The sequence below is a fragment of the Citrus sinensis genome, chromosome 8 (genome assembly GCF_022201045.2).
Source record: "Citrus sinensis cultivar Valencia sweet orange chromosome 8, DVS_A1.0, whole genome shotgun sequence".
Taxonomy (NCBI): Eukaryota; Viridiplantae; Streptophyta; class Magnoliopsida; order Sapindales; family Rutaceae; genus Citrus; species Citrus sinensis.
In genome coordinates, this window is record NC_068563.1 from 6,435,303 (window position 1) to 6,458,779 (window position 23,477).

The 23,477-nt window shown below is 33.7% G+C and overlaps 3 protein-coding genes across 21 annotated transcripts in view; all 3 read left to right on the forward strand.

Moving 5' to 3' along the window:
* Positions 1–8,843, forward strand: part of LOC107174920 (putative pentatricopeptide repeat-containing protein At1g12700, mitochondrial) — a 156,233-nt gene extending 147,390 nt beyond the window's left edge. For 2 of the 15 annotated variants that reach the window (XM_052432951.1, XM_052432950.1), the window contains exons 2-9: positions 1,205–3,747; positions 5,252–5,326; positions 5,609–5,666; positions 5,755–5,846; positions 7,148–7,248; positions 7,392–7,739; positions 7,827–8,239; positions 8,340–8,843. In XM_052432951.1, coding sequence (XP_052288911.1) covers positions 1,205–2,964 — 1,760 coding nt within the window. In that variant the 3' untranslated portion in view covers positions 2,965–3,747; positions 5,252–5,326; positions 5,609–5,666; ... (3 more) ...; positions 7,827–8,239; positions 8,340–8,843. Of the gene's footprint in view, positions 1–969; positions 3,748–5,251; positions 5,327–5,431; positions 5,667–5,754; positions 5,847–6,362; positions 6,471–6,560; positions 6,963–7,147; positions 7,249–7,391; positions 7,740–7,826; positions 8,240–8,339 lie in introns of those variants that run through there. The other 13 variants (XM_052432957.1, XM_052432962.1, XM_052432953.1 and 10 more) reach the window with 12 other exon arrangements.
* Positions 8,844–10,203: 1,360 nt separating this feature from the next.
* Positions 10,204–10,635, forward strand: LOC107178149 (protein Rf1, mitochondrial-like). Its single transcript, XM_052432589.1, has one exon. The coding sequence runs from the start codon at positions 10,204–10,206 to the stop codon at positions 10,633–10,635; it is 432 nt and encodes a 143-aa protein (XP_052288549.1).
* Positions 10,636–12,854: 2,219 nt separating this feature from the next.
* On the forward strand, positions 12,855–18,133 carry LOC102627783 (subtilisin-like protease SBT3.9). 5 transcript variants are annotated; one of them, XM_006487298.4, is made up of 11 exons: positions 12,855–13,224; positions 13,333–13,424; positions 13,925–14,022; positions 14,123–14,278; positions 14,356–14,467; positions 14,845–15,388; positions 16,166–16,266; positions 16,376–16,615; positions 16,802–16,916; positions 17,007–17,232; positions 17,340–18,133. In XM_006487298.4, exons 1-11 carry the CDS (start codon positions 13,138–13,140, stop codon positions 17,909–17,911), a joined length of 2,343 nt encoding a protein of 780 aa, XP_006487361.2. In that variant the 5' UTR covers positions 12,855–13,137; the 3' UTR covers positions 17,912–18,133. The 5 variants fall into 5 exon arrangements, with proteins under 5 accessions (XP_006487361.2, XP_006487362.2, XP_015388475.2 ...); XM_015532989.3 differs by having other exon boundaries at positions 13,169–13,224; positions 13,897–14,032; XM_025101980.2 differs by having other exon boundaries at positions 13,169–13,224; positions 13,897–14,022.
* Positions 18,134–23,477: the final 5,344 nt, after the last annotated feature.

Below are 23,477 nucleotides of genomic sequence, written 5' to 3' on the forward strand. Positions count from 1 at the left end.
TCGAGACGGATTATACTACCCCATCCAATTGTAATAATTTTCATTTTGTCCTTCTTTTAAATATTTAAAAAATAAATAAAAATCGCATGAGTACTGAGCAAAGATCGATTGTTACCGATAATCCTCACGGATATTTGTATTATTGTCGATCATTGTTGTTGCAGTTGCTGCTTGCTGTCGCTGCTCCTATCTATTGATCATCGTTATTGCCTACTGCTATTGATTGCCGGTTATAATGATGATTATTCTTGCCTCAGTTGTTGTTATTATTATTAGCACTGAATTATATATTATTAAATTATTTTAAATATTACAAATTATATTCTTGTTGTAGTTATTGTTGATGTTATTATTACTAGCACCGAATTACATATTATTAAATTATTTTAAATATTACAAATTAAATTATTCTTAAATGAGTGATAAAACCTGATCATTTAATAACCATGGTCATTTAACATATTTAAACATAAAATTTCGTGTCAAATCATGTTTGAGCATGAGGATAATGTAAGATAATTGGTACTTTAATTTACATTTATGTGCCAACTGAATAAAGTTCGTTATTTAAATTAAATTAGAAACGCAGAGACACAATTTGTCACGGTTCCAAAAGCATAGCATCATTGAAAGTACCGTATCCCACTTGTATTTTTTTTTTTGAATACTGTTTATATAAGATTGTAGGTATTACAATTAATATTTACACGCAGATTCTACAATTGAGATCTTCATTGTGGCATGTACTCTTTTGAAGCGTTGTCCAAATTTTTTAAACCCTCTCAAATATTCAAGAACTGTTTACTCTACTCATATTTCGTAAAAAATAGACTGACTTTATTTAATTATGTGATAATTAAAGAAGAATTATAAATAAACTCTATAAATATTTTTATAAAGGCTCGAACCTTATACTCATTATTCTAAGTACCGGTACTCTCTCACTTTACCAAAGCCTATTGGTCCGTATCCCACTTGTATTAATATTCGGAAAAGGGCATATGTTTCTCTTCTTCTATTTTTGGTAACTCTTTTCTTCTTCTTCAACCCCAAATAATCAAAAGCTCTCCAATGGCTTTCGTATCCTCAACTTGTTCCTTTCATTTTACTTCAATTTCAATATCAGCTCTTAGATGTAATTTCTCCTCTTCGTTCCCTCATACCAGAAAACCCAAATCTTCAATTTCGAAAAATGAGCCCTCAGATCCGACTACAACAGCTAAACTGAAGGAGTCGCTGCGACTGACAGTCAAAGACCGAGCCTCACTCGAACAATTCCTCAAAGAAAGGTGCAAATCATCAGGTCAAGGTGATATTACTGCTATTACTCCTAATGAAGCCTTTTGTATCTTTGATTACATGCTCAATATGCGCCCTTCTCCGCCTCCTCTCACTTCCTTCAATCTTTTGTTTGGTTGTCTTGCTAAGACTAAACATTATGATACTGTCCTATCACTCTTCAAGAGACTCAATTCCACTGGGTTGTTTCCGGATCTTTATACTTACAACATATTGATTAATTGCTTTTGCAAAATGGGTCGAGTTTCTCATGGTTTTGTTGTTCTTGGGAGAATCCTCAGATCTTGTTTTACTCCAGATGCTGTGGCCTTTACTTCTTTGATTAAAGGTTTGTGTGCGGAGAGTAGAATCATGGAGGCCGCCGCATTGTTTACGAAACTCAAAGCGTTTGGTTGTAAGCCTAATGTCATTACGTACAGTACTTTAATTAATGGATTGTGTCGAACCGGCCACACAATTGTTGCTCTAAATTTATTTGAAGAGATGGCTAATGGAAATGGGAAATTTGGTGTTGTTTGTAAGCCAAACACTGTTACATACACTACTATTATAGATGGTCTTTGTAAGGAAGGTTTTGTGGACAAGGCCAAGGAACTGTTTCTGCAGATGAAGGATAAGAATATTAACCCAGATGTGGTTACTTACAACTCTTTGATTCACGGTTTTTGTTATGCTAATGATTGGAACGAGGCGAATTGTTTGCTTATTGAGATGATGGATCAAGGGGTACAGCCTGATGTTGTGACTTTCAATGTGATCATGGATGAGCTCTGCAAGAATGGGAAGATGGATGAAGCAAGTAGGCTGTTAGAATTGATGATTTTGAGAGGAGTGAATCCCAACACATCTACTTTTAGCACATTAATGGACGGGTTTTGCTTGACTGGTAGAGTTAATCATGCGAAGGAACTATTTGTTTCTATGGAGAGTATGGGTTGCAAACATACTGTTTTTAGTTACAGTATTTTGATAAATTGTTACTGCAAGAATAAGGAAATAGAGGGAGCGTTAACCCTTTATAGCGAAATGCTCTCTAAAGGAATTAAGCCAGATGTTGTTATATATAACACCTTGTTTACTGGCCTTTTTGAAATACACCAGGTTGAGCGTGCTTTCAAGCTGTTTGATGAGATGCAACGTGATGGCGTGGCAGCTGATACCTGGACATATAGAACCTTTATTGATGGGCTCTGCAAGAATGGTTATATTGTAGAGGCAGTTGAACTATTTCGTACTTTGAGAATTCTCAAGTGTGAACTTGATATTCGAGCCTACAACTGCCTCATTGATGGATTATGTAAATCCGGCAGACTCGAAATTGCACGGGAACTATTTCGTAGTTTGCCTCGTGGAGTCCTAATAGCAGATGTTGTAACATATAACATCATGATCCATGCGCTTTGTACTGATGGGAAAATGGACAAGGCACATGATTTGTTTCTTGATATGGAAGCAAAAGGTGTAGCACCCAATTGTGTCACATTTAACACGCTTATGCTAGGTTGCATCCGCAATAATGAGACATCAAAAGTTGTTGAACTCCTTCACAGAATGGATGAGAGAAATGTAATACCAGATGGATCTACACTTTCAATTGTTGTGGACTTACTTGTAAAGAATGAAATTAGCTTAAACTCGATTCCACAATTCAAGAGTCAAAGTTAAAGTGAGTTTTATATTGATTTAGTCGCATGTTTCTTCTGCCTGAAAACCCGATCTGGAGGATCCCATTCTTATTACAACATGTAAAGGAGCGTTGTCTAATGTTGGCATGTTCCTAGGTTCTGTCCATGGATTCTGTTTGCAGACATTGCTAACTTCTTGTCCAACAGATAAGTTTTAAAGTCTTTCAACTTTATGTTGTAAAATAACATTTTTATTATTCAATTCATGAGTTTTCCTTCTGCAACACATCCTTCTCATTAGCTGGAAGTGCAAATTTTTTAGGCTTTTCCTTATGGCCTCTTTTTCTTCTCTAAATAAAATGGCATTTTGTTTCCCTCCTGTGAGGGTACAACGTTTATGTTCAAACTTTCTGATAGTTAAGTTGGTTGTCTTTGATATAGGGAACTTCCAGTTGAACTGATTTGTAATTCAAGTATATGAGATTACCAACTGTATTGGGAATTGATGCCAAATTAATTATGTCATCAGGTTTTTCAATCAGCGTTCATCATTTATTTCTATTAACAATTAATAGCACAGCTTGTCTTCTCAGCTTCATTGATTCCTCTAAAAAATAATCTTGTAAAGACAATTTTTTTTTTTTTTTTGGCATGGTAAATGCTAGATAGTTTGTGGTCTGAATGATACTAATAATTGCCCAAATTACCATGTAACAAGGAGTGTTTTATAGTGATGTCATGCTCACAGGTACCACTCATCAACATGGCCAACGCTTTCGATGCAGTCATTATTATGGAAATTCAAGAGTTCTCCTCCTAAGAGGTCTCTCTCTCGTTCTCTTAATTTCCTTATTCTGTTTTGGAAGTAATGTAATGGGAAAATAGCATTTAATTTCCTTGTGTGTGACATTTTCTTCTATAAATGCTATAAAATATCATATTTTTTTTTCATCATTGATGTGTATTACACAATCAGAAGACTACTCATATTTATATGAAACATCTACTTTATGGCACAATTCAGATTTTTATCCTTATAAATATTGGAAGGATATCTTTATGTTTCTTCTGTGATAACTTTTCCGGGTGCTGCAACCTTTTTATTAGATTGATAGAATGTGAATACAAGGAAATTCTGTTTGATAATCTCGGCAAACCAGGATTAATATGAAATGGAGCGTCATCAACAAATACTTAGCATATTGCTGACTATGATTTGTTCTCCTCCCCTCATTCTTTTTGTGAGTAGAATTGGATTGTGAAACTTGTTATGTCAGCACAAGTGTTCTTACAAGTTGATGTAAAATACACTGACTTGAAATAATGGCATGGTAATTGGTATAGATAAGCTAGCATGAGTATATTTTGTCACCAATTTTGCCAACCGCGTCTGGGTGTGGAAATTATATTGCATTTCTAATGTCATTTGAAAGAAAAACTTGCAAAATTTGTAATTTGTTAAATCTGAACCGTGGTTCACATCTACTCTTCCCGAACTTGAGTCATATGATTCAATTTTTTAGTGGGCATGGCGAGATAGATTTCTACCAAGCCCAACCCATTTATCTACCCTTTTGTAATTTTCTATCATGCATATATTTATATTTTTGTATAGTTAATATCTAATTATTTATGTATTTTTATTGAATAACTACTAATTATATTTTTCTAAAACATCGGCATGAAAAGTTCAACTTAATATTGAATTAAATTTTGATAAGTATATGTCAAATGTTTGGAATTCTTTTCCTAGTCTTCATGATTGATTAATTGGAAAATAAATGTGTATGTATTAAAATGGTATTGGATAAACATGCCCCTATCACCCAAGTTTTCCTTTGGATAATTTCCTAACTTGCAAGTTGATATCGATGTTTAAAAAGAACCAAAAAAAAAAAAAATACATTGAAATCTTCATCAATTACTTCTTGACCTAGTAGTTGACACTTTCTCGCCTTATTCTTGAGGTTAAAGGTTTGAATTTTCTTATGTGGATTTTAGGTGAACTACAGAAAAGCAGCTTATATGAGACATTTTCAAAATAAGTATGAATGTGGTACTTATTCATCTGATGGACATATTAATGACGTGATAAATTCGTGTTATGTAAATTTTCCAGACTGTATAATTATATTATAATATTAAATAAATAAATAAGAAGAAAGAAAGGAAAATGCAGCTTCCAAAATTTTTCATAGATTGGCTATATGCACAAACAGCAAATCAAAACAAAAAGAAAGGATGTGACATGACCTTACTACCTGTTATCCCAGTTATGGAATTCAAGTCAATCTTTGAAGTAATGCACTTTTATTTCTCTATGACAGAGACAGGTCCAAGTCTTTCTTCCAAATTCATAATCTTCAACATTTCTCCAACCAATCAAGCAAGGCTAGAGATAGGTAACATACATTTTGATGTACATTTGACTTTTGTATCATCTACTTCACTAGTGATCCATTAAATGGATCCACCATTAACGTAAATGCTAGTTTAACTATTGACAGTGGAGCAAGTATGTATGTGGTCCCTACGCACAAGCATACACGCCCATTAAAGCATTTACTCTCCTCATCATTGGATATGAATTTTGTGAACTATATATCTTTTTGGGGGTTTCATTTATCTTTCCGGTCTCTTATGATCATTCACGGCTCCTGCTGCTGCTTCTTATTGGCTCTTAGACATCCTCTGTCTTGTTCTTGCTGTGTGTGTCAGCCACTAGCAACTGCTTCAAGCAATGTGAGTTTGTTGCGTGAGCTTCCGTTTTGGTTATTTTCAATTATTATTTTTGTTGATGGGTTTGTGATTTTGTGCTGTATTATTACAGGATTACACTGTTTATATGGAAGAGAGAAGATATGATGAGCCTCAGCTGGTTCAGGATTCGGACCATCAGATTCTTTCGGATATTCTTGGAAGGTTTATATTTCAATCTCTTTAGCCGAATTTACCTATCATATTTTTATCATATAAACGTTATGCAAAATGTTTATGTTAATGTATGGCGAAAATTGAAAAATGGAAAATAAAAATATTTGTGCTGCTTTCACTATTTATCTATGTTAATCTCTTTGATAAAATGAAGTGGATGTCATTATTTCCATGCATCAGTAATTACAATCCATATTGTGCTCTTGCTAGTCTGTGCTCCATTTGAACATCGCAACGAACTTATTTACTTACATATTTTTTGTGCTTTCTGATTGGAAATTGGAAGTTTTAACCAATTTCTGATCAGAAACAGCCCTTTTGAGTGCTATGGCAGAAACCGCAGACGCGGCCTAACCTTCATTTTTAATTTGTATCAATTGGTAGTTTTTTATAACTCTCTCTTTTCCCCTCTATCAATAATGAATGGTATTCGCTAGAGAAACCGTAAGGGGACTAATCATTGTGAAAAGCACTAGGTGATAACTAGCAGTTTCAATTTGACAGCAAAGAAGCTGCTAAGGAATCAATTCTCTGTACAGCCACAAGCATGGTTTTTCTGGATTTGCCGCAGTCTTAACAGTCTCAAGCCAAGTTAACTGCAGGTGTTATAATGTTGGTGAATGAAATCTGTTTTAGCTGTCCAAATTTGTTTTATAAACCAATATTTTCTGTTGATACGTTTTGTATGATGCATTTGTGCAGATCATCCTGCCGTGGTCTGTATTGTACCAAATAGGACACTCAGTTTGCACACAACCAAAATGTTGTGAATGAAATTCCTTCAAAAGGCCATTCAGGCGCTGGAAGTTATTTTCAGATTCATGGAAATAACTATAATACTGGTGGCATTTAGTTTCCAAGTGATCTTGGTAGTTCAATAAGTTCTAATTCTACACTTGTTTCCAAAGGTTTTGGTTACAGGATGGTCTGCCTGTTGAATTACAAACTTGTGATGATTTGTACAAGAGGAAAAAATGTATTGTTTGGAATTTTTGTTCTATATGATATAACTCTGTGAAACAGCTTTCCATTTTGTGTTCAGGTTGAACAACATACAATTTGAACGAAGATTATTCAATCAAATTGAAGATTTCTGTTTGAATAGTTTGAATGACAAAATTAAATTTACTTTCTTGCAGATGCAGTAGCATTTAATCAAGTTCCTTGTGCTGTTGAAACAAAAATATAACATCCTTGCTTGCATTTCAACATGATATGATGCAACTCTTTTACTGTTAACCAACACACATACATGTAGCTCAGGAATAAATTTTTATTTTCTCAAACAGGGTCAGGCTTTTTATAATGGAAAAGAGGATCTGAACAAGTTTTATCCTATTGTGATTGGGAAAGATATAGCTGCATATGATGCAGATGAAGGTAGTGCGAGGTAAAACAATTTTTTATTTTTTCTATTATTGTGCTTTTTTTTTTTTTTTTGTGGCTTCATGCTGGCTGGAATATCTGCATGAACATCCTAGTCTGTGGTAATTGGTAAACCATAAAGATTCTAACAACATGCACTCTTAACAGAAGTTGTGAATCAGGGACCCTGAATGCAACCTTAGTGAGAGGAAAATTTATTATTTGTTTCCAGTCACAGTCTCAGAGGTCAGCTGCAGCTACTGCATGAACTGTACTGGATACTGGGAGTGCTGGTCTCATATTTGCTAAGTTTCCCACAAAGGATGTTCATTTTTCCTTTAGTATTCCCCGTGTCCGGATGACTTTGCAATTGGAACATCTCTTCTCACCCGCATGGAAGCAAACAAGTAAAAGCTCTCAGTGTTGACCATAGGAATGTTCTAAATATACATACTTGCTTTTCCATGCATATGAGCTACATGGCTTCTGGGTTCTGATTGTGACCATGAATCCATGGTAATGTTCTAATATACACTTATTGTTTGTGGTTGTTCAAATTAGTTGTCACTTGACTGTCTTACTGATGAAAATTTTTATGCGCAGAAATCCTAGAGTCAGGTTTAGGTTCACTAAAACAGTAATTGGGCAACAAATATCACCAGAAGTGGCCTATTTTTCTTCTCGAGGATCCAGTTCTCTCTCTTCCTCAGTATTGAAGGCATTGGCCATCTTGTTCACATGAGTATTGTTTTTGTAGTTCATTTGATCAGTTTATTTCAATGGGCTGTGCAGCCAGACATTGCAGCTCCGGGGTTACTATCCCAGCCTCTTGGTCACCGGTTTCAACTCTTGAACAAACTGTCATGTCACTCAGAATTACACACCGTAATTTAACTTTAATGTTGAATCTGGAACCTCCATGTCATGCCCCCATATATCTGGTGTTGTGGCCCTTCTGAAAGCTGTTCATCCAACGTAGAGTCCAGCTGCAATCAAGTCTGCAATTGTGACAACAGGTGAAAACTGAAATTTCATTAAATTTAAAATTTTCAATTGCTTTTATAGCCTGTTAACATTAGTTACATTACTAATATTTCCTCCGTTACACTCGGCCAGCTTCTCTAAAAGATGAATATGCTCAAAGCATAGTTGCTGAGGGAGCCCCTCACAAGCACTATGGTGGAGGTCATGTCAATCCTAATAAAGCCGTGGATCCTGGCCTAGCATACGGCAAGGAGGTATCAGACTATGCTCGGTTCCTTTGTGCCATGGGGTATAACATGCAAATATGCAATGATAAATCAACCAAGTTCCTTGTAAATCTAAATCTGCCTTCAATCAGCATCCCTGCACTCAAGAAGAGCTTAATTGAATCGAGATAGGCTACAAATGTCAGTCCTGTGAACTCTGGCCGTACTGCTCGTGTTCAAGCTCCTGCAGGGACTACCGTTAGAGTTGAGCCATCGATATTTAATTCTACTGGAAAGAACCTGAAGTTTTAATTTTAATTTTTTTTCAAATTAAGTAATCTAAAAGCACCTTATTTCTAACTCTTTTAACAATCCTATCATTTTATGTTCCCTTAATTAAATATTTATGACTTCAAAGAAAATTGTTGAATGGAGGCCATCTTCCAAAAAAAAAAAAACCACTTGCAAGTGATTTGATATTTTGATATTAAATAATTTTTCGTATTATCATGAGAATATCACACTAGATTTTCTTTCCGTATTACTGAAATTTAGAAATAAGATCTAAGCAGAGATCGATTTTAAGAATAAATAAATAATATTGGGTACAATTTTTCACGAAAAGCCTCCGGATGTCATATGAATTTGTGATACAAAAAATAATACATTAGATCTTCTACTTGTATTACAAAAAATTAGAAATGAGATTTAAATCAATGCCAATTATTAATTTGTAGTGATTTGATAGTGAGCAGGTCTTATACGAAAAAAGAATTTCTTTATAATATAGGAAGTTATCAACCCCTATGTTAAAAAATGCTAAAAAAATTTAATTTTTTTTTTATATTTCACAAATTTATAATTTATATCAGTCATCTACAAAAAAGATAGAATTATCCTTGTAAAATAACAAAATAAAAACAAACACAGGTGACATAGGAATGGTCATTTTGTAAGGATAATTTAGTCTTTTTGACACCTAATTACATATTAAATTATTTTAAATATTACAAATTAAATTATTTTTAAACGATTGACAGAACCAGATCATTTAATAATTATGGCCATTTAACGTATCTAGACATGAAATTTCATGTAAACTTATGTTTTGAGTACGAGGATAATGTAAGAAAATTGACACTTTAATTTACAATTTGTATATCATCTAAATAAATTTTACCATTTAAATTAAAAACAATAAAATTTAATAATTAATGATTACTGAGCCAATCAAACAGTGAGACGTCATTTGTCATGTTCCGAAAGGTAAGTAACGGATCCTACTTGTAAACTTAACGATACCCTACTAGTTAATAATCGGAATGGAAAGAAAGGGACAGATTTCTCTTCTATTTTCCTGATGAAGCTTTTTGTATCTCCGATTACATGCTTCATATGCACCCTACTCCCCATCCTGTCTCTTCCTTCAACATTTTGTTTAGTGGTCTCTTGATAGGATTAAACATTATGATATTGTCCTTTTACTCTTCAAGAGACTCAATTCAACTGCAGTATCTTGATTAACTGCTTTCGCAAAATGGGTAGGGTGTCTCTTGGTTTTGTAGCTTTTGGGAGGATCCTTAGGTCTTGCTTTACACCAAATGCTGCGACCTTTGCATCTTTGATTAAAGGTTTGCGTGCGGAGAGTAGAATCATGGAGGCCGCCGCATTGTTTACGAAACATAAAGCGTTTGGTTGTGAGCCTGATGCTTTTACGTACAATACTTTGATTACTGGATTGTGTCGAACTGGCCATACAATCGTCACTCTTAATTTATTTATTTGAAGAGATGGCTAATGGAAATAGGGAATTTGGTGTCGTTTGTAAGCCAAACACTGTTACATACAATACCATCATCGATGGTCTTTGTAAGGAAGGTTTTGTGGACAAGGCTAAGGAACTGTTTCTGCAGATGAAGGATGAGAATATTAACCCCAATGTGGTTACTTATAACTCTTTGATTCACGGCTTTTGTTATGCTAATGATGGGAATGAGGCAGAGTATTTGTTTATTGAGATGATGGATCGGGGGTTACAGTCGGATGTTGTGACTTTCAATGTGATCATGGATGAGCTTTGTAAAAACAGAAAGATGGACGAAGCAACTAGGTTGTTGGACCTGATGATTCAGGGTGGTGTGCGTCCAGATGCTTTTGTCCATAACCCATTAATAGATGGGTTTGATCGTGCTATGAAAATATTTTTTTTCTATGGGGAATAAAGGGTGCAGACGTAATGTTGCTAATTACAACACGTGGATAAATGAATAATTCTCAAGTGTGAAATTAATATCGTGGCCTACGGCTGCCTTATTGATGGATTGTGTAAAATAGGCAAACTGAAAAATGCTCGGGAACTGTCTCAAAGTTTGACTCGTGCAGGCCTAATGCCAAATGTAGTAACATATAACATCACGATCCATGCGCTTTGTAACGATGAGCAAATGGACAAGGCACATGATTTATTTCTTGATATGGAAGTAAAGGGTGTGGCACCCAATTGTGTCATATTTACTACGCTTATGCCGAGTTTCATTCGAAAGAATGAGACATCAAAAGTTATTGAACTTCTTCGCTCAATGGATAAGAGAAATGTGATGCCATATGCATCTATACTTTCAATTATTGTGGACTTACTTGTAAAGAACGAAATTAGTTTAAACTCAATTCCACAATTCAATAGACAAAAAGTAAGTGGGTGAGTTGAATGTTGATTTAGTAGCAAGGTTTTTCTGCCTAAAAACCAGATCTGGAGAGTCCCTTCATATTACAAAATATAAAGGAGTTTCACATAATGATGTCATGTTCACAGGTGCTACTTGCAGACATATGGTCAATGCTTTCGATGGAGTCATTGTTGCATCATGTAAATTTCAGTCATTATTATGGAAATTTAGGAGTTCTCCTCCTAAGAGGTCTCTCTCTCGCTCTCTCGATTTCCTTATTTTGTTTGGAAGTAATGAAGTGGGAAAATAGCAACTAGTAGAAATGCTCGTTCTTTAGGCTCTGCTTGTGTATGGCATTTTTCTTTTCTATAAATCCTATAAAATATCTTCTTTTTCTTTTTTAAATCACTGGTGTATATTACACAATCAAAAGTCTATTCATATTTATATGAGACATCGACTTTACGGCACAGTTCAAATTTTTACCCTTATAAATATGTTTTTTCTGTGATAACTTTTCTGCATGATGCAACCTTTTTTTCAGATTGATTGAATGTGGTACATGGAAATTCTGTTTGATGATTTAGGCCAACCAGAAGTAATATGAAATGGAGCATCCTCAACAAACACTTAGCACATTGCCGACGATGATTTGTTCTTTTCCTTGCCTCATTCTTGTTGTGAGTAGAATTGGATTGTGAAACTTGTTATATCAGAACAAGTGTCCTTACTAGTTGAAGTAAAATACACCGACTTGAAATGATTGCATGGTAATATGGGGGTATAGATATGCTAGCATGAGTATATTTAGTTGCCAATTTCCCCAACTGTATATGGGTGTGGAAATTATATTACATTTGTAATGCCATTTCAAATAAAAATTTGCAAAATTTGTAACGTGTGAAATATGAACCGTGGTTCACATCTACTCTGCCCCAACATCAGTCATATGATTAATTTTTTTAGTGGGCATGAGGAGATAGATTTAAACCTAAGGCCGACTGTATCTACCCTTTCTATAATTTTCTGTCATGCATATATTTATATTATCATATAGTTAATATCTGATTATCTGTATATGTTAATCGAATAACTACTAATTTTTATTTTTTTAAAAGATCGGACATCGGCACAGCTCAATAATGAATCCAAATCCTCTAATAATATATACGCCAAATGTTTGGAATTCTTTTTCTAATTTTCATGATTGATTAACTAAAAAACAAACGTGGATGTATTAAAATTGTATTGGATGAACATGCCCCTATCACCGAAGTTTTTCTTTAGATAGAAATCAACATATATCTTCTCATCAAACTCTTCTTTTCTTAACAGTTGACAATTTCTTACCTCATCTTAATGTTGAAGGTTTGAATCTTTTTAAGTGGACTTTAGGCGGATTATCAAAAAACAACTTAAGAGGGACATATGATTGATGTGATGTGTTGGTGCTATGTAAATTTTCAACGGACTGTATAGTTCTATTGTGATAATAAAAGTAAATAAATAATAAGAAAGAAAGGACAATGCATCTTCCCAGAAGTTTTCATAGATTGGCTGTTTTGCACAAACTGCAAATCAGAACAAGTTTTCATAGGTTGGGTATATGCACAAACTACAAATCAAAACAAAGAGAAAGGATGTGATATCACCTTACTACCCCTTATCCCACAAATGGAATTCAAGTCAATCTTTGAAGTAGTGTGTTTTTTATTTCTCCATGACAAAGACAGGTCCCAGTCTCCCTTCCAAATTCATAATCTTCAACATTTCTCTAACCAATCAAACAAGGCTAGAGAGACGTACATAAATTATGACGTACATCTGTCTTTTGTATCATCTACTTCAGTCAGTGGTGCATTAAATGGATTCACCATTGATGTGAATGCCAATTTAACTATTGACAGTGGAGCAGTTATGTTACGTGGTCCCTACTCACAAGCATACAAGCCCATTAAAGCATTTACTCTCCTCATCATTGGATATGAATTATTGAATTTTGTGAACTATATGTCTTTTCGGGGGCTCATTTATCTTTCAGTTCTCTTCTGATCATTCATGGCTCCTGCTGCTTCTTATTGGCTTTTTAGCATCATCTGTCTTGTTCTTGCTGTGTGTCAGCCGCTAGCAACTGCTTCAAGCAATGTGGGTTTGTTGTGTGAGCTTGAGTTTTGGTTATTTTAATGCTTCTTTTTTTGTTATTGCTATTATTTTTGTTGATGGGATTTGCGGTTTTGTGCTCAATTATTACAGGTTTACATTGTTTATATGGGAGAGAGAAGATGGGATGAGCCTCAGCTGGTTCAGGATTCGCACCATCAGATTCTTTCAGATATTCTTGGAAGGTTTATATTTCACTCTCTTTAGCTGAATTTACCTGTCATATTTTTATCATATAAACCTTAGGCAAAATGTTTGTTACTGTGTGGTGAACATGGAAAATAAAATATTTGTTCTGCTTTCAATATTTATTAATATCTTTGATAATATGAAGTGGGTGTCATTATTTCCATGTATTAGTAATTACAATCTATTTTGTGCTCTTCCTAGCCTATGCTCAATTTGAACATCGCAATGAACTTATCTACTTACGTATATTTTGTGCTTTCTGGTTGGAAATTGGAAGTGTTAACCAAATTTCTATTCAGAAACAGCTCTTTTCTGTGCTGTGGCAGAGAGAGCAGATGTGACCTAACCTTCATTTTTAATTTGTATCAATTGGTAGTTTTTTAACTCTCTGTTTTCCCCTCGTAACAATAATGAATGGCATTCGCTACAGAAACCATAAGGGGACTAATCATTGTGAAACAACACTAGGTGATAACTAGCAGTTTCAATTTGACAGCAAAGAAGCTGCTAAGGAATCCATTCTGTACAGCTACAAGCATGGTTTTTCTGGATTTGCTGCAGTCTTAACACATTCTCAAGCCAAGTTAACAGCAGGTGTTATAATGTTGGTGAAGAAAATATGTTTTAGCCATCTAAATTTGTTTTATTAACCAATATTTTCTATTGACACGTTTTGTCCGATGTGTTTGTGCAGATCTCCCTGGTGTTGTCCATGTTGTACCAAATAGGATACTTAGTTTGCACACAACTAGGAGCTGGGATTTTCTACAACTAAAGCCTAATGTTGAGAATGGAATTCTTTCGAAAGGCCATTCAGGCGCTGGATCAATAATTGGTGTCATGGATACTGGTTGGTGAAAAAATGCTACATTTTCGTGCGTGATTAAAGGAATTTAACTAAGCTTGTTATCACTGCTTGCTGTGCAGGCATATGGCCAGAGTCTGAAAGTTTCAAAGATGAGAATATGGGAGAAATTCCACCTCGATGGAATGGGATATGCCAGGAAGGAGAAGGATTTAATCGATCCAATTGTAATAGGTTTGACTCATTTCTGTACTCATTATAACCTCTAAAGCAATATCAAAGCCTGGTGCTATGATACTGTTTCTTAACTGTAATTTAAATTTTGGTATCATGACTTGAATATAATTCTACTTAACTAGGCAGAGCATAATTCACTTATGAATTCTACTTGACTAATATGTAATATATCGTGATATGCAATCTTAATTTAGCTTAATTATCTTGGGTTCGATTATTTCAAGGTGACAGTTGACTCACATAGACAGAATCCAAGTCTTGGATTTTCAGAATAGTGTTTAAATAGTCTAAGATTATACTTTTTGCTTTTTCTTATGTTTTGACTGATTTTGGCATTGGCTTAATAGTGCTAGTGTGTGGAAATTTTTAAACAGGAAAATTATAGGTGCACGTTGGTATGTTAAAGGATATGAAGCTGAATTTGGAAAGCTAAATTCAAGCGACAGAGTTGAATTCTTATCTCCCCGTGATGCTGTGGGCCATGGTACTCATACATCATCTACTGCAGCTGGTGGTATGGTAAAAGATGCAAGCTTTTTGGGACTAGCACAAGGATTGGCCAGAGGTGGTGCTCCATTGGCGTGGTTAGCTATCTATAAAATTTGTTGGGCTCCTGGTGGCTGCAGTTCAGCTGACCTTCTGGCTGCATTTGATGACGCAACCTTTGATGGTGTGGATGTGATTTCGCTATCTCTTGGTTCATCACTTCCACTTTCCACATATGTTGATGATATAATATCAATTGGTTCCTTCCATGCCGTAGCAAAAGGAATTTCTGTAGTATGCTCTGCTGGGAATTCTGGTCCTTATCCTCAAACGGTCATAAATACTGCCCCGTGGGTTATAACTGTTGCAGCAAGCACCATTGATAGAGCTTTCCCTACTGCTATTACAATGGGAAACAATCAAACTGTTGTGGTACAATCTAACTTCCTTTTCAACCATGAAATTCAGCATAACTTGCACAAAAAAATGAAAAAGGAATAAATTTGTTCATATTTGAAAAATGGATATGCTTTTGGCAATTTGCCCTTTTCAGTCTCATGATAGAAATTTGAATTCCGAAGAATTTTTTTAACTAAGGTATCAATAGAATACGTACTGATAGCATTGTTGTTTGTAGCTTCAGAAAGTTTAAGGTATCTGCATAAGAAGTTTTTTTGAGATTCACAGGAATAACTATAATACTGGTGGCATTTAGTTTCCAACTGATCTTGGTAGTTCAAAAAGACTAGACAAGTTACTGGTATGCCATTCTGAAGATAGTTTAGTGGACTGACTAGTTCTTCAATGAGTTCTAATTCTATACTTCTTTGCAAAGGTTTTGGTTACATCATGGTATGCATGTTGAATTCAGAACATGTGATGATTTGTACGAGAGGAAAAATGTATCAGTTGGAATTTTTTGTTCTATATGATATAACTCTATGAAACAGCTTTCCATTCTGTGTTCAAGTTGACCAACACAAATTTGAATGAAGATCATTCAAATCAAATTGCAGATTTCTGCTTGAATATTTTGAATAGCAAAATTAATTTTATTGTCATGCAGTAGCATTTAATCAAGTTCCTTGTGCTGTTGAAACAAAATTATAACATCCTTGCCGGAATTTCAGCTTGATATGAAGCTACTCTTGTATTGTCAACCAACTCATATACATATAGCCTAGAAATAAGTTTTATTTTCTCAAACAGGGTCAGGCTTTTTATAATGGAAAAGAGGATCTGAACAAGTTTTATCCTATTGTGATTGGGAAAGATATTGCCACATTTGATGCAGATGAAGGTAGCGCGAGGTAAAACATCTTTTCTTTTGCTTCATGCTGGCTTTGATATCTGCATGAACATCCTAGTCTGTGGTAATTGGTAAATAATAAAGATTCTAATAACATGCACTCTTAACAGAAGCTGTGAATCAGGGACCCTGAATGCGACCTTAGTGAGAGGAAAAATTGTTATTTGTTTCCAGTCACAGTTTCAGAGGTCAGCTGCAACTGCCGCGCGAACTGTACTGGATTCTGGGGGTGTTGGTCTCATATTTGCTAAGTTTCCCACAAAGGATGTTCATTTTTCCTTCGGTATTCCATATATCCAAGTGGACTTTGCAATTGGAACATCTCTTCTCACCTACATGGAAGCAAACAGGTAGAAACTCAGTGGTGACCATAGGCATGTTCTAAAGATATACTTGTTTGCTTTTCCATGCATATAAGCTATACGGCTTCATGTTTGTGATTGTGACCGTGAATCCACGGTGATGTTCTAAATATGTACTTATTGTTTATGGTTGTGCAAATTAGCTGTCACTTGACTCTAATTTTTATGCGGCAGAAATCCTATAGTCAAGTTTAGCTTCACAAAGACAGTAATTGGGCAACAAATATCACCTGAAGTGGCCTTCTTTTCTTCTCGAGGACCCAGTTCTCTCTCTCCCTCAGTATTGAAGGTATTTGCCATCTTGTTTACATGAGTATTGTTTATGTAGTTCATTTGATCAGCTTATTTCAATGTGCTGTGGAGCTGCACTGCTGTGCAGCCAGACATTGCAGCTCCGGGGGTTAATATCTTGGCATCTTGGTCACCCGTTTCAAATCTTGAACAAACTGATCATGTGACTCCAAATTATATACCGCAATTTAACTTTAAAGTTGAATCCGGAACCTCCATGTCATGCCCCCATATATCTGGTATTGTGGCCCTTTTGAAAGCTATTCATCCAACGTGGAGTCCAGCTGCAATCAAGTCTGCAATTGTGACAACAGGTGAAAACTGAAATTTCATAAAATTTGAAATTTCAATTGCTCTTATAGCCTATCAACCTATTAACAGTAGTTACATTGCTAATATTCCTTCCGTCAATCTCGGCCAGCTTCTCTAAAAGATGAATATGCTCAAAGCATAGTCGCTGAGGGAGCTCCTCACAAGCAGGCTGATCCATTTGACTACGGTGGAGGCCATGTCGATCCCAATAAAGCCATGGATCCTGGCCTAGTATATGACATGGAAGTATCAGACTATGTTCGATTCCTTTGTGCCATGGGGTATAATAATTCTGCCATCAGCTTAATGAATAGAGCTTCCACCACATGCAATGATAAATCAACCAAGTTCCTTGTAAATCTAAATCTGCCTTCAATCACCATCCCTGAGCTCAAGAAGAGTATAACTGTATCAAGACAAGTTACAAATGTCAGTCCCATGAACTCTGTCTATACTGCTCGTGTTCAAGCTCCTGCAGGAACTACTGTTAGAGTAGAGCCATCAACATTGACATTTAATTCTACAAGAAAGAAGCTGAAGTTTAAGGTAACTTTTTATTCCCGGCTAAGAGTTCAAGGTAGATACTCCTTTGGAAATCTGTTCTGGGAAGATGGTATACATGTAGTGAGGATACCATTGATAGTTCGAACCATCATCGATGAATTTTATGCTGAAACATGACCCAAAGTCTGTAAGATGCATCACTTTTCATTAGTAATTTATCATTAGCTGCTGCATCCTTCAAGTTAAACCCGCAGTTCAAGCTTAGTTAGCAAACGAATGAAACTTAGTTGCCTCCTGAGGGAAAGAAAACTACAGAGGTAATGTGTGAAGTTGCTACTTTAAAACTTTCAATGTAATGTTTGCTTGCAGTGAAAATGAGAAGTTACTATATAGCTTAAACTTGGGATCAAGCAGTTCTATTATTTTTTTTTATTTTTTTGAAAGTTAAGGGAGTGATCAAGCAGTTCAACAAACATATATTCGTCTAGTACTTATTTAATCCACATTTCATGTGAGAGGGCATAATATTATGTGTCTTTTTTTTTTTTTTCTCCTCCCCAGAAATAATAGCTTGGGCTATACATTCAAGCTTTATCATTGAGCCACATTTTCAAGTTTGGTCTAATATGTGTCATTACCCCAAAAATGAATAAGGAACAAGAAGCACTGGGAGAAATTTGAAATTTTCAATTAGCACACCAGTGGCAATGTCTACAGTGGCTGAAAAACTAGTGATATGTGGATCACATTAAACTAACTTTAATAATTGGAAAGAAAGATAAGGAGATCACCAAAAGGTGTGTGGTGAAGATAAGGAGATCACCAAAAGGTGTGTGGTGCCACTGCCATACCTGATGGGTCCTTGTCTTTTTAATATTGGTATCCACATGTCATCCCAAAAATACAAACTAACCACCTAACAATTTTGAAATTCATACCAGAATTTACAGAATAATAGTAGAATTCTAAAATACATACTCATATACTGATTGATTAATTTTTTAACTTACAAAATTACTTTTTATTTCATTAGAATGATTAAAATACATACCCAAAAATGATTAGAATTTGGTACTTGATAGGAGTTGAGATTAGAGGTTTCTGTCAAATGAGGTCACTTATGAAATCTTGCATTATATGAATCACATAATATTTTAAAGGGCCCTGCACGTAATAATATTTTAAAGGGACCTGCTCCTTGTTTGGTTAACAACCAGATGACGGGTTTGCTTCTGCACCAAATAATTTCTGATCACAATCATAACTTTGTCTCTTCATTAATAAGAAAACTTGGGCAGATTTTGATAAATTGCTAGGAGCTGCTGCATGCATTACCATTAAAATTAGGGTCCGACTATGTTGGAACTACTCTAAAATAGAGTACATTTTCATAACCACATGATCAAAGTTATAATGAATTTTTTTTTATTATTTATCATTTTACATGTGTGGTTGTGATTCATTCTCTATCTTAGAACAGCTCTAAGATAACCATAACCGTAAAATTATTGCTTGCTGATATTATGAGATTACTAATCTGTGTTAAAAGACAAGCTTTCAATTCAAAGGCTTAACGGCCTAACATGACATCTAGTGATGAGTGATTATGATTTACGCTATAGCTCGGCATATGTGCAATAATAAGAATTATCAGGTGCGGACATTAGTTTATTGTGGAGCCACTTAGAATTTCATCAAATATAGCTTGAAAATCTAATCTATCCCTGCATCGGAGAAGCATAATTTTCATAATTTGAAAGTAGATATCTCTTTTATTCTAACGGATTTTGATAGTAAATTTTAAATAGATTATATCAGTGCAGGTCTCGATAAATTTTTAATTATATTACGAATAGTATAGTATTATAAAGTTAAGATTTGATGATAACATAGCATATTACACTAACGTGTAGAATTTATTAAGTGTTAAAATATTATTTCGAAAAAAAAAAAAAAGATTCAGATAGTAGTTGATGGGATGCAGCTAAGCATGTTCGTGAATCATCATCATCATCATAATAGCTTTGAAAATATTTTATAATTTAAGTTGGGTGTCAAAAAACCAGTAACATTGTAACTAGAGAAGTGCATGACCAAGCACGTGACCGCACCGAATCATGATTTGTCGTTTTGATAATTTTAAATGTTAAACGGCATGGATAATGGGCCTTTTGCCGTTTTGCGGCTCTTGCAAGCTTTCTGTCACGTGCTGTTCCTAAAGAATGTTGTTTCTCGTCAATGGTCGGCCGGATTTACATTTTCCACTAATTATTTTTAAATTTTATGTATTATTATTTAAGCATAAACCTTAAATAATTAAATTATAACATATTGACAATTAACATAATGCACATGAAGATTTTATAAAGTAAATTCTCGGTATTATTAAACCGAAAACAAACAATTACAAAATGAATTCTCAAAAGAAAATAATTTTAGAGTACATTATAAGTATTATACTCAATTAATATATGTATGACATGTGTATTTATTTTAAAATATCAACATGTAATTGATAGTTCTATTTAATTGAATTATATATTAAATATTAAATGAATAATTATATAAATTAATATGTAATTAACGGTTATAATTATATTGAATGTAACACATTTAATGTACTCTATAATTTCTAAAATAAGAAAAAAGAAGAAGAAGAAGTTACAATTATTAAGACATTAGCCGATAATGGCCATCATCCCAAAGCCAACTTTTGTCTTCAAACGAAGAGAAAGTGAATTATTCTCGTTTCCTTTTCTTTTTAATTGTTGGGGAATTGGGATTTGAGAGGACAACATTTGATCTTTGCTAATGATGATTGATCAACATTAAAATCAGACAATAAAATATAAGTTATGGCCTCCATAATATCACAAAACCATGATTTTAACATTTAATTATAAAATAAGTCTCATCCGGGGCAATCCAAGTGGTTGTAATGTACATTGCTTTATCTCACGTAAATCTCATATTTATGTAGATTTTCAAATTATGCTATGTTAATGGTCAAATTGTTAGTAAGTCCTAAGTTATATTATTTGATCCAAAAGTAGTTGCTTGACTAGCAAATTTAAACCAAAAAAATATTAATCAACTTCTCCTATATCTTCCTCTTAAATTGTAAATTATTTGATACATTTTCCGATCACTTTGTTTTGTGATTCTACCTTGACTAATTAGCCAAAAATAATTGATACACCACTCGCAATAATTCAAATTTTCTAATCCTAATATTCATGAATTGATGTAACTCTCATAACACGTACAAATATTTATGCCAAATCAACCTAATTTTTCAGAAAACGACGTTACAATCCTAATTAGTTATATGCGTCTGCTTCAATTTTTTAAGAAATAAATTACTCGATAAAATAATCACGAGGAGTGGCAACAAAAATAATCATAAAGATAAATTTAAATAACATTTTATGATAAATTACTTTAAAATAATAATATGAAATTTATTTTCAATTTCTAATTAGTATATTGCCAACAATTTATCAGTTGAGTTGGTCATGCATTTTCTTACCAAATTCTTGAGTTCAAATATTCGAGTCTTCTAACAAAGATAAGAGTTTATTTATTTATTATTAACTTCAACTTTAAAATGTCGAAATGGCAACACGTATCGATTAATTTAAGCCCTAACAAATTTATTAACTATATTTTATTTGTATGAAAATTATCTCTCAATCAACTCAAGAATATCGAAAGTGGAAGCAGTCATTGTGAGTTTACACTAATATTCTTGCTCACCTCAAGTTTTAATTTTATATTAGTTAGTTATTTTTCCATTAATTTCATTAGTTACTATTAAAGAATCTATGCTAAAAGATTATTTTATTCCTATATTCAGTTAAGAAGGTAAATTGATGATTTTATGCTTTGTTTTTCATTTTGGGGATAAAATAGACTTTTATCTTGGATTCTTTAATGGTGGTTATTGGAATTAATGGAAAAGTAATTAGTTGATATATAATTAAAACATAAGGTAATGTAGAGATATTATCAAAAATTTGTGGTGGCTACTTATAGTTTTAATATTTTAAAGGTAGTTGGTAGATAATTTCTTTTCTTTTTTGTTTTGGTATTGTACAAGAATAAAAAACAAAAAAAAGTGCTTGACGAGTATTTTGTAGCCACCCGTGAATCCGTAGAGCGGCACGCGTTGCATGCTTATAACGACGTGGAAGTGGAAACCTTCTCAGTTAAACTTTCCCTAACGCATGAACTAAAGTAAAAGGACAAACGGAAGCTTCCACGCGCTAACAATTGGTTGAAAAGTTAAGCTACAAACGTCACCGTTGGATTCATTCCAACTTGGCCAGTTGTCCGTCGGATTTTCAAAACGGAGAATTTCAGCGAGTGGTCTTCGAATTTTTCTAAAATTAGACAGGAAGCAACAACGGGGATGGAATTAGTCAGAAATTGGGGCGAGATTAACGCGGCAAAGCAAAGGCAAAGCAACGCTTCTCGGTAAATACAAAAAAATTTAGTGGTATTATTGGAAGAATGTAGAAAAGCAGAAATAAAAAAACATAACATGACGGCGGTTTCGTGAGTGGTTTAACTTTTGAATAATCTTAGCGCCACATTCGGTAAGATTCTCACAGAGTCTTTTCGCCCGTTGGATTTGGTCTTTCTGTGGGTCCCGCTCCCACATATCGAATCAACCGTACAGAAGCTGACTTTTTTCACAGCAAAAATCAACCATGCCTGAATCACTGTATGGTGCCAGCTTTATTTCTTTAAAAAAAATATATAAATTGCATTGACTAGACATTCACTAAGTTTACTAAATTAGTTATAACAAAAATTGTGTTAAATATGTTTCATATGGAAGCGTATTAAGTGCATTAATAAAAAAAGCCCTTTGAATGAGACTTTACTTATTATTTAATGTTTCAAAAAAAATTTTTAAATGAAATTGTCATTCTTTCTCTTTAATATTAAAAAAAAGAGAAAATTAATCTTATTTGAAAACTTTAATTTAGAGAGTTTTTTGGAGCTTTCGATTTAGTATTATATTATTTTTATTTTCTCACTCTTAAAAAGAGAGATGTGTTATAATTGTTATTATTTTAGTAGAAAAAAAAGATTGATTAAAATAATATGAACTTATTTTTATTTGAAAAGACTTTTAGGAGATAATTAGTTTTTTCAATCTTTTATTTACCATAAAAGTAAAAAATAAATATTTAAAGAGTTAAATTAAAAGAGTCTTTTAATGATGCTCTAAAAGTTATAAGAAATAAATTACCTATTAATGCAAACAAAAGAAATTTATATTCTTAATTGATCACCCTTTTTTTAATACCAAAAGTTACATTGTAAATAAAATGTCCTTCCAACTTAATGTGATTTGAATTCTACTGTTGAGTCTATTCGTTCAAGAATTAAAGTATTAATTATCCATTCCTATTCTATATACATTCATTTTAGTTGAAAATAAATCTATTCTATATTTAATGTAGATTTTCGAACTATGCTTAACAAATCTTTTGAAAATGTAATAATTATATGGATTTAAATTTTTATAGATAATTGAGTGTAACGTTGGTTTGGTATATTCAAATATAATTATTTTAAAAAAAAAATGTACTGATTTTTAATTTTTTTTATTGATTTACAACTGTCATGGGAAAAGACCAAACCATGACTAGTCAATGGATTGGAAAAAAATAAAAAAATAAAAAGGAAAGAAAAATCTAAGTGGAAAATACAAGGGATTGTTGGGTCCAAA